Below are 11758 nucleotides of genomic sequence, written 5' to 3'. Positions count from 1 at the left end.
GTATTGTTGAGTAGCTGTAGAAGTTAGATTTGTCAGCTGCGCTCATTTGAAAGCTTGAAATGTAACCTCCACATATAGTCAAGCTTTGAACAAAGTGGTAAGTGCTTTTGATTCCATTCTAAGCAGATTTAAATTGCACGTTTAAATTAGAAAACTATATAGTTTGGTAGCTACACGGAGAAGTACAAAAGGTCTTTCTATAAAGTAACTTGGCCATCTGGTTTTAATGTTTCATTTACTTCACTGTCTAGGAGCGCGTGACAGAGTAGCCAGAGGAATTTCGGATTGTACTAATAAAGCTCTGTTTGGTGACGTAAGATAACCCTTTTAAATCTATATTTTTGCTCAATTTATTTTATAAAAACATGTATTAATCAATTATAAGTTTAATTTAATTAAACGTTATTTTTCGCTGTTAAAATATTTTAATTGCGCTAATATTTCATACCTCACGGCAAAGCTACCAACGTTTCCAATTTAAAAACAATTTTTTCATAAAATTACCGGCGAAACTCCAGCTTTCCCTAATTACTGTCTTTAGCATGGTAATAATTGCAATTTTAATATCATTGCGGGTTTCTCAAATCGTAATTGTTCTATTGAAGCTGGAGTTCTTCATGGCAACCGAATTAATAAGTTCAGCTTTCACAAGGAAATAACCGAAAGTTTTATGTCTTGTATTTCCAAGAACACTTCCAGCCTATTTTAAACGAATCAAGGTGAACCAACGTCATTCTTACAATTACGATGACGCTTCCCATTAGCCTTTTTAGTTTATATAGAGCCACCTAGCGGTTAACGTGAAAAGTTCATAAGCCGCAGAATTTTTGTCTGCTAACTAGACAACAAATCACAAAACGCCTGCATAGCAAACGAAAATCTATCAGCTTAAACACTTTTCCCGTCGGCCACTAGGTGGCTTTATGTAAACTAAAAAGGCTTATTGGATCAAATTGATTAATAACTTACTGCTAATAAAAATTGATTATATATTTTTTTTACCGTTAAAACTGTTTTAAAACAAAGCACTCCAGTGGAAGTATTTCACCATACAAATTTGAAAATTCTATGCTTAATAGCAGAAATTCATACCTCTACTTGGAATGCTTATCGCGGCATAGTTTCGTCTCGATGTGGCTGACGGTTTTTTTGACGTCACTATGCTAACTTAACAAACAACTACGTGAGCGGGGAGAGCGCACAGAGTAGATTTTTTCTCTCGTAGGTGGGGCCAAAGGCCCAAAGCCGTCACAGTGATCTTATCATACGCGATAGGGCAAGATAAGCATTCTAAGTAGAGGTATGGATTCCTGTTAATAGTTCAGAAAATAAATAATTTTTTCGCGAAAATGACAGTTTTGAATAGAGTATAATTATAGTATTTAGTACTAAGAAAGAGGTTCAGATATTCGATATAATTCTGAAATGCTAATATCTCTATGAAAGGTATTGGTCACTGCCTTCTTGGCGTCTTTGATTGTAATGTCGACACTCGGAGTTTCTCTCTCCAACATTCGTTACATTAAAAACCCGGCAATTGGTATGGTAGGAGTACTAATGAACTGCACAGATCCACGTTACGTCAACAGATGACTCACTTACAATAATATATAGCATTTAACATATTAGAACAAGATTTGTATCTATAATTAAAATATCGCGAAAAATAAAATATAATTTTAACACATTGAAAAGAAATGACGAGAAATGTCTTGGAAAATTTATATAATTTGATTTAGAAGCTAGAAAAAAGCTCTAAACTTGTTTTTCAATTATAAATTAAATTATAATATCCGACATAATGTTAATGTAGGCCATAAACATTATCCTACTAAAAAGCACTCTTCGGTTTGTCGAGATCCCCGCATCAATACATCACTTAAATCGAAAAATTTAAAGTGTTGCCCTATTTCCCATGTTTCTACTGATTAATCAATAAAGAAAACATAAGCGTAATTTATGAGGAAATATTATTGGGCCAATTTACTAAGAAAATAAATTATGTTCTATTTAAGAAAGCGTCGTTAGGAACACATTAAATGAATTTGCTTTTGGATATACCACCTATCAGTTATCACTTTGTAAGATGCAATTTTAGTAGAAAGTGTCCCCCGGCACGTATAATGTACAGTACAAATTTCAACTTTCTAGAAAACATAGTTTTTGAAAAAAAATCACTTTTTCGAGCAAAAAAAAACTCTGTATATAATATTATAAACTTAAAGATAAACAACAAATTTGCTTTGCTTGGAGACTGAAACGAGTATAACGTAGATAAGATAAGAAAACGTAAAACATAAACAATTTTAATTCCCCAAGGTTAAAGACGCCGGAAGACAAAGTCAATTATGTAAATACAACTCTATTGAGCAAACCAATTGTCAGTGGTGCATTTACGAATGTCACAGTAAATTGATAAGGGTGGGGTGCATTTTGCCGACTTTTCATTTGGCCGACTGCACATATGTCCGAATGCCCATTGGTCGACTTTTCGGTCGGCCAAATGAGCAGAGCATATGGCCAACTACTCATTTGGCCGACTACTCTTTTAGCCGAAATTCTGGTCGGCCAAATGAGCAGCCCATTTGACCGACTGCTCATTTGGCTGACTGCTCATTTAGCCGACTGCTCATTTGACCGACTGCTCATTGAACGACGGCTCATTTGACCGACTGCTCATTTGACCGACTGTTATACTATAGACTGTCTTATACTATGTCTTTAGTGTTATGGTTGTCCTATAGAACGGGCAATGTATTCAAAGTATTGGTGCCTAACGGCGCCGCGCACTTGCTTCGCTCGAGCGCTACGGGGCCGGAGCGCCCCCCCCCAGCCGCTTTCTTTATAACCAAGCTGGGCCTTCTAAAACGCGACTTAGAGGACAGTACCTAGCCAAACCCACCTAGTATCGTCCAACTGCGAAATGAGCAGTCGGCCAAATGAGCAGTCGACCAAATGAGCAGTCAGTCAAATGAGTAGTCGGCCAAATGAGCAGTCGGCCAAACGAACAGTCGGCCAAATGAGCAGTCGGTCAAACGAGCAATTGGCCGAATGAACAGTCGGACAAATGAGCAGTCCATTTCGCCGACTATCCATTTGTCCGACTTCTCAGTTGGCCAAATGGACATTCGGCGTAACGAGTATTTTGTGGTCGGCCAAACGAAACCCTCCCATTGTGTGATTACGCCTGTGTTTTTAAATTTTGTTTTTTAAATGTAGATAGAAAACGACATAAAACTTTTATAAAAATTAGATTAACCAATTTTTTACCTTTGGATTTTTTATATCTTGATTTAAGGTAATAAATAACAAAATAAAAGTTTAAAACTTAATAATTTCTAGGTACAATTTGTTAAAAAATGGCAATTGCAATAAAAGTAGAAATGTCCATCATAACAGGGGCTAAAAAAGCTAAACCCTACGATAATTTAAAGATATTACAAAACTTATGTGCGATACTCGGACGAATAATTTTAAAATTAAGACTCGAAACTAGGACCCAACTGGCTTTCGAGTCAAAAACTAATAAAAATTGCGCAGAATTTCTAACAGTAGATCGGTTTCGCCTTATTTCGGGTTTATCAATACTGTGCAAGGATGGACCTTCTACCAGTTAATCGGTGGTTTGTATTAATTTGGAAATTGCAATAGTTCATCAAGCTAAGAATATTCAACTTTCAGCATCTTCTTTCGGATACTTGTATGCCAACGTAAGACGTCATTTATAAATATTAACAAGTTGTCAAGCCAAAATATACCTCTCCTCGGAAGAATTGTCCCTAGCGGTATAAATTTTTCGAGATGACTCTTAAAGATATATCTCCGCAATTCCGAGTTATTTACTAAAAACGTAATCCCGGTTCAATCCCGCCCGGTATAAAATTTTAATTATAATTAAAATAATTGAGACGAAACAACCGAGTATAATTTATTCAGAATATTATAAATTAAGTAGTTACAACAGCGAGTTAGTCGTACTAAGACAATGCACAATTGAATTTAACCCTATTTACGTTACAAGTTTATCAGTTAAATATAATACGAAGCCAATTTTAATGAAAGAAATAACTACAGAGGGTATTTGTATTTTTCTCGCTTACGAAATACTTTCCGCATCTTTAACGCTCATTTTTTTTTCAAATTAAACATCTTAATCAGTCGAGAAAACGTTTAAAATAAATAACGAAGTAATGACGACCCAGTTAAAAACCAGACCAACATAAGTGTAAGTGCACGATGTATACAGCTCGATAAAAATATACGACTGAAAAAACGAAATAAAATACAAATAAAACGAAAGATATTTAAAATTAAAAAAACTGATCCTAATAAAACGTGAAAATACCCTCCACGTCACGCACATTCGAAATACGCAGAAGTAACGTCATACATATCCAGTTTAAAATATTAGAGTATCAAAAACTAAGAATAACGAATAGAAAAATACACAATAACAACCCAATCAATCAGACTTCAGAAACAAAACTCATAGAAAAATATTATAACGCAGTCAAGCAATCAGACTTCAGAATCAAAATAATTCATAGAAAAATATTATAACGCAGTCAAGCAATAAATTAGTTCAAATACTTAGAAATCAAGCAATAGAAAATATAATATCAAGAAGCGCAACACCTTATAATAATAATAATAATAATAATAATAATAATAATAATAATAATAATAATAATTTTATTCCATCGATCAAATTTTTTTTTTACAATTTTACAGGAAGGCCAAGTCGTTACCATTCACAAATACGATTTTTCACGTTATTATAATGAAACCGGATAAGCTTTTGGGCATGACTTACGCTCTTAAAGGTTCCTCTAAGACTGGAGATTTTGCGGGAAAAAGGAAATAAACTTAAAAAATAGTAGATACAAATATAAGACCGAAAAAACCAACAATACCAAAGATTAAACCAAAAAGAACGTAATCTCGATCAGTTAAAAAACACAACAAACAAGATTAAATCAACATAATTTAATTCGTAAAAAAAAACAGATTAGGCCTTCATAAATTCATTCATACAAAAATTCAAGACTTAATTACCTATTATGCTTACGATGAGTGTCTTATTTTCAGTGAAGCTAAGCAGCTATCGGTGGTTCTGTCATAGAGCGTTCGACTGCCAGGCCGAATGGCCTGGGTTCGAAACCTTGGTGGCGCATTTGTTTTTAATCAATAGAGAAAACGCTAAATTAGAATTTCTTCGATGCAATAATTTCAATTTCAATTCTATTTCAATTAAACCAAAATTTCGTACTCTATTAAATACGCTTCCGATAAAGCTGAAGGTCTAATTTTCACCAAGTGTCGGTGGTTCTGTGGTAGAACGTCCGCCTGTCATGCAGGAGGTATTGGGTTCAAATCCCGCCCGATGCGATCGCAAATTGATACTAAGACGAATACCGTAAACAATTGGTGAAAACCCCGCCATTGGAAGTTGAGAGGTTGCCAAAACACTCAGCACTCGTTTCGTCCCAAAAGTCAATAAGAAGGAGTTGGAGAATACGTACCAATAACAAACGTAGCGACGGTGGGCGTTAACGAAAAAAAAAATTCAACGCAATCGCAAATTTATCCGTATAACCCCTCCTCGGAGAGGTAAAAAATAATCAACCAATTGCCCTTCAGACTGGAATATTTACATGACGTAGCCCGTCTGCATAGGTTAGAACGGTAGTTGAAGAGGCCTAGCTTGATGAGCTCCTAACAAAATAAAAAATTTCTCTTAGCTTCGTGTTAATTGGTAGTAGTTTAAGTAACATAATAACATAAGTATGACACTTCCTATTCTCCCAATACAATTTTTTTAATGATAGTCGGTTTCGCCAATGACAACGTAAACCATTACGTACCGATGGACTGACAACTCTCCGCGAACTGCTCCTAGTATTTGGAGGATGCCCGGAAAATCGGCAACGGTCCGCCGGCAGCCTTTTTTACGGGCCAGCCAAAGCCTATTAAAAATTAAAATGCTTTCAAAAGTGTAAATAACGCTTACTTTTGGAATCGGAAGATAACAATAACTATTATAAACACTGGCTCCATTTCAGAAGTTAGTTTTTTCCGAATTTCAAACCTAAGCGCGTGTACGCTCGTATTTCTCGCCATCAAACTAACCAACTATTTTGCCACCGGAAAGAGTAGGAAGGGACGAGTTTCTTGTTCAGAAACTTCCTATTTCGCAATCACTCCACGACAGACTATCATTAACCGAATTCATTCTGTGCCATATTTATATTTATTACGTTACTTATGGTAGTTGTTTTTATTCATAATTAATTAAATTAATTTAAAATCTCAAAAAGACATATTCAAAGTTAATAAAGCTACTTTTTAATTATAAATACATCCAGAGAGGATGGAAGAAATAATTAATTATTTGTCATCCGGACATGATGGCCGAAAACAACAATACTTGAAGAGCCTCGTGCAAAGACCGGATGGCTGGGAACACTCGATTATTATCAAAATCCACGACTCTCCTTCAGAATATGAGGAGTTCAAGAGGATATTCAGCGATTACATGACGACCGGGAATATGTGTTTCATAAACTTCGGAGAGCACGGCTCGCTCAATTGCGGCAGAGGAATGGACCACTACGACGAAATCAAGCAAATCATTCACCAACTTTGGGATGCCATTGAAGAAGGCACGTCGTTCGAACTCGTCCTGAAGTACCCGTTGCTGCCGGTTTTTTCATTACCTTCCAAAGAGGAGATTACGGCGGAGGACAACCCTCAAGGCGAAAGACTCTTTTCGAAAATCTACCTCAATTAAGCCGGCGGCGAATGAGTTTTGTCAAAGGGTTAACGAAACGAGGCAAAAAGGACACTGATTTAATTGCTTTCTCCAAGATTAAACGTAATTGCAACTAATTTTGCCAATCACAATCTTTGCTTATTGGTATTGTCTAAACTGTATTCAATTCTTTTTTTATATTATTAATTATTTTGATCGATACCGTTTTAAATCATATCATTCAAAATTTAATGTTAATTGCAAGAAGAATTTTTTCAAATATTTAGACGTAATAAAATATTAAATTAAATAATTTTTTAATTTTCTCTAAATTACATAGGCTAGTTAACTATTAACAAAGTCCAAATAAAGTTTGAGACATCCACAACGTAACCACTAGGATATAATTTTAACGTTTATTAATTACAAATTTCGGTGACGTTTTATTTTATGTATTTTGACAATTTATAAATGGTGCCTTGGGTATTAGCCTAGCTGATTATTATTATTATTATTATTATTATTATTATTATTATTAATAAAACAGTTTTCATTTTTGAATCAAAAAGTAGATAGATGGCGGTAGCGTTTTAGTCGAGTGGCAAACCGAAATAAGTATTTTAGACTTATCCCAAGGTTGGTAAAAAATAGTCAGTATAAGGTTTGCGCATAGACCGCAGGCTGGAAACGTGATTTTTCAGAGAAGAGGTGGGGGGCATGACACGAGGGTTTCCCTTTCTTGTGACGTAGTTGGATCCCAGCGAACAAGCGTCGCGGGAAAATAGGCTTTCAGTTCGGCTGCAGCAAAGCGCCAGGTCTAACTTTGGCTGATATTGTTCACTTGGGTAAGAATATATCTTATTTTACACCGATTTTCCTTGTAATGAAGTAGATATTTCTAGTATGGTATAGTTATTAGTAGTAAATATAAATTAGAAGATTTATAGTACATTTTTAATGACATTAATAGCCAAGTCTATCTTCACTTTTAAATCTATTTCTAAATCCTAATGGCGCTAATTTTGAATTTAGGAAGTGTATTTCACTTGGATTTAGTTAAATAAGTAAAGAAGAACAATACCAGGTCTGCGCTGCTCAGTCCTTGGGTGCAATAATTCATTAACTAGTACCAAAAATAAAAAGATTTCATATCATCGGTTTCCCTCTGAAGTAAACATAAGGCTTAAATGGACCAATGCCTGTGGATGTTCCCCTGAAAACATCAATTTTAAATACGCAAGGATATGTTCAGAACACTTTTCTGAAAATGATTTTCAAAGAGATCTGAGGGCAGAAATAATGGATTCAAAAACAAAGAGATTAGTAACATCCACTGCCATCCCCTCGAGTAACTTACCAAATAATTTAACAACAATGAAAACTATAGAAAGAAAATCAAGAGAAAGAGTACGGAAATCACTCTATAAGGTTTGTAAATTATCCACCTTTTTAAATTAAAAATTAAAAATAACTATTAAAATCATAAACTTAACCTCATAGAATGCAACCAATGATAACCCTACCGTGGATGAATCTTTGCAGTGCATTTCCGCTGACACCACTTCCTCTTATACAACTTCCAAAAGTTATTATTCAAATTCAACTCCTGCCAGTGTTAATAGTTCCTCACTACTATCTACAGAAAAGCACGCAACTCCTGAAGAAGACTCGAATGAAGATGAAATCTTAAACTTTGATTGTGATACTAACAAAAGTTTACCCGAACTTTTGTACTCTAGTGATAAGTCATATACCAATTGTGATATTAGCAAAAGTTCCTATTTTAAAGATAGTTATTCATCTCTTCTTACCGATAACTATGACTCTTTAAATTCTAATAAGTGTCATAGTACTCCAATTAGAAATAATCCTCTTAACATTTCAGTAACATGCAGCCCCAATTTAAATTTTAATGATTTGTCACTAAAATTGGGTTGTACGAAATCACCAAATTCGAGTTGCATGGAATTGTTGCAAAATCCTGACAGTACAAAATCATCAACACCTACGACCTCAAAGCCTACGACCTCAACGCCTACGACCTCAACGCCTACGACCTCAACGCCTACGACCTCAACGCCTACGACCTCAACGCCTACGACCTCAACGCCTACGACCTCAACGCCTACGACCTCAACACCTACGACCTCTCTGTCTTTACCAACGGCCACAAAGAGTTCTAACTTAAGTCATTCCTACAGTTTTTTAAACTCCAATAACACTTTGGATTCTCTATGCAAAGTTTCTAGTGAAAATTGTTTCAAAATTCTACCCCATTCTAGAAGTAATTGTAGCTGTAACGCTACTGAAATTATAGAAAAACTTAGACGTTGGAGAAAAACATCTGAAAAAAGAGAGAGTGATCTCCGCAAAAGGCTACTCAATCAAAAAAAGATAATAGATACTATGAGATATAAACATTTAGGTCTGACATATTCTAACCACCGTCTAATTAAAGAAAACAAGCGACTTAAAAAGAGGCATCTCATTCTTGAGAAACATGATTCTATTGTCAAACTGCTCTCTCCAAAGTGTTTACCCCTACTCAGGTTAAGATGATTATGGGAAAGAGAAAAGTTAAGTGGACTGATACTGATTTAGCAAATGCTTTTGCGATAAGATACATGGGTAAGCGAAGCTATGTTTCCCTTAGAGAGACGCTCAATTATCCTCTACCCCACCTTGCTACTTTGAGACGCTACGCAGCAAAAATAGATTTTAGCCAGGGTTTGTTGAATGACGTCATTAACATAATGAGAGTCAATGGCCAAACAATGGATGTTATAGAAAAACTGGTGGTCCTGACATTTGACGAGGTCAAGCTTAAATCTGTCTTAGAATATAGCGTCAAAGATGACCAAGTAATCGGACCCCATAGCCAGCTCCAAGTAATAATGGCTCGAGGACTATTTTCTAGCTGGAAACAGCCTATATTTTTAGGGCTTGATCAAAAAATGTCTAAATCAATACTATCATCCGCTATTATAGAGTTGAAAAATGCAGGGTTTGAAGTGGTAGCTTGTGTCAAGGACATGGGAGGGGGTAATCAGGGATTGTGGAGAGAGTTAGGTAATTCTATTCACAGAACGTGGTTCTCAAACCCAGCAGACGAAAATACAAAAATTTACTGTTTTGCGGATGCACCACATCTTCTAAAATTAGTCAGAAACTGGTTTTTGGATACGGATTTCTAATATCAAATTTTGAAAGTTCATTACGAAATGAATTTTTTTTTAATTTGAAATAGTAGTTAAACTACTTAAGTTTACTGAAATAGTATTATCAATTTATTTTTAAGTTTTTTATCATTCCAGAAGCCAGTGTGATATTTCATTGTAATACTTTTGTATTTAAAGCATCTAAATTTTTAATTGTTAAAAAAAATATCTTTAAGTCTATATACGTTTCTCAATTTATTAAATAAATACTAAATGGACCTAACTTTAATTTTAAAATATAATTTTTAAATAAAAATTACTCCATAAGCCACTTTTACATTTCATGTAAAAACGTGCAAAGGGCAGACAAAGTTTTGAGCTATGTAAGACTCCCGTATTTCGTCGACTTTGGGATCCAACTACGTCATCACCTGAGACACGTGGAGGTTTCGCTTTTTTCTGAGGAGGGTGAAAAAATTTCCCGCGAATAATCACCCCTTGGACTTATCCAGTAATACTGTACTTCCATAGTTCTCGAAGCTCTCACCGGGGTGACCAGGCGACACTATTTCTGCTTTCGCTGATTCGCACTTCTTTCCCTCTCCCCAATGTATACCCGGTGCCTACGTTATTATAAAGGCCTGTGCAGGCGTCTGATTTCATTTTTATTTTTGGAAGTTTTAGTTCGCCGGTATTTCATTACATTAGAGTTATCAATTTCCGAAGTTCCCGCGTATAATCATTGTCGAGTCGGTGCCTTATAACTAAGACCATTTACACCTGGACTGCAATGAAGGTAGGCGTTGTTGTTAGGCTAGTGTCGCCGCTACCCCAACGCCACCATCGTTATTTAGAGGCAACTATCGTCCACAAGGGAATTCGGGCTGAAAAAACGCGTTCACTTCGCGCTCCTTTCGTTCATAGCGTCGCCCTCGTCTCCCGACATTTTACTCGGTCGCCCCGCGAGTCGTGACCAATTTTCGCCCGTTATTTACGGCGTCAAGGCTTAAGTGGAAACCACATGGCAAAGTTTAATGAAATTCCACCTAAAACGTTTTGGGAACTTGTTGAAGGTATGTTTAATTATGAATTATTAATACGACGAGCACACGTAAAATCGTTTAGGCTGGTTGTTCGAGTATCGACTCTCTAAATCTTTCATTGTAAGGTCTAACCTACCACAAGCCTTGACCCACTTATCACATTTGGCACGTTCCAGGTTTACACTAGGAAACTTAATTAACTTAATATTGTCTTGAATATACCGCTTATCGTTTTTGCATGCACCATAAGAGCACCGAATAGCCGGCATTATTGTTGCCTAGGGCCCTAGGCTTAACCACTTAACGGCCGAGAAGTTGCAGACCACCGAAAATTTATTTAGACCCCCGCTAGAAATGAAGAGGAACCCCGAGTCCGAGAAAAATAGCGGAAGATAGCGCGAACCGTTCGCCTCCTAAAGAAGGGGGATCAAAAAAGGCGGGGTTGCTGCATGTTTGTGGATTACTTTCGCGGATTTTCTCCACTTCGTGGTGTTTTGTAGCGGACACTCTGAAATCGGAGTTATAACGTTGGCATTGTAGTCCAGGTGTAAATGGTCTTAGCTTATAAGGAGGAAGGCGGTTTTTCCCGAGGGGTCGGACACTTGCCATTATTTTGTACGGGATTTTGGGATTTCGTAGAGATTTTGGCGATTTTAGACAAAGTGTACGGGATTTTGGTAAATGTCTGACCCCTCAGTTTTTCCGCGGCGGTGAAATGTTTGTCGAGAGTTTAAAGTAAGATGTTTTCAAAATCTTTCATTACTAAAATAAATTAGAGAATATTTTATTTTCTTATAAATTTTAAT

The 11758-nt window shown here is 36.0% G+C and overlaps 1 protein-coding gene across 4 annotated transcripts; it reads left to right on the top strand.

Moving 5' to 3' along the window:
• Positions 1-10: 10 nt before the first annotated feature.
• On the top strand, positions 11-10106 carry LOC149966688 (uncharacterized). 4 transcript variants are annotated; one of them, XM_090153776.1, is made up of 5 exons: positions 11-97; positions 252-313; positions 6366-7596; positions 7784-8179; positions 8252-10106. In XM_090153776.1, the coding sequence occupies exons 4-5, from the start codon at positions 8051-8053 to the stop codon at positions 9308-9310; spliced, it is 1188 nt and encodes a 395-aa protein (XP_090009902.1). In that variant the 5' UTR covers positions 11-97; positions 252-313; positions 6366-7596; positions 7784-8050; the 3' UTR covers positions 9311-10106. The 4 variants fall into 4 exon arrangements, with proteins under 4 accessions (XP_090009902.1, XP_090009906.1, XP_090009898.1 ...); XM_090153780.1 differs by adding an exon at positions 606-719 and having other exon boundaries at positions 6366-8179; XM_090153772.1 differs by having other exon boundaries at positions 6366-8179.
• The last annotated feature ends 1652 nt before the right edge of the window (positions 10107-11758 follow it).

Source organism: Leiobunum rupestre, chromosome 1, assembly GCF_980474605.1.
Source record: "Leiobunum rupestre chromosome 1, qqLeiRupe1.1.hap1, whole genome shotgun sequence".
Classification (NCBI taxonomy): domain Eukaryota; kingdom Metazoa; phylum Arthropoda; class Arachnida; order Opiliones; family Sclerosomatidae; genus Leiobunum; species Leiobunum rupestre.
This window is presented reverse-complemented; position numbering and strand designations above follow the sequence as displayed.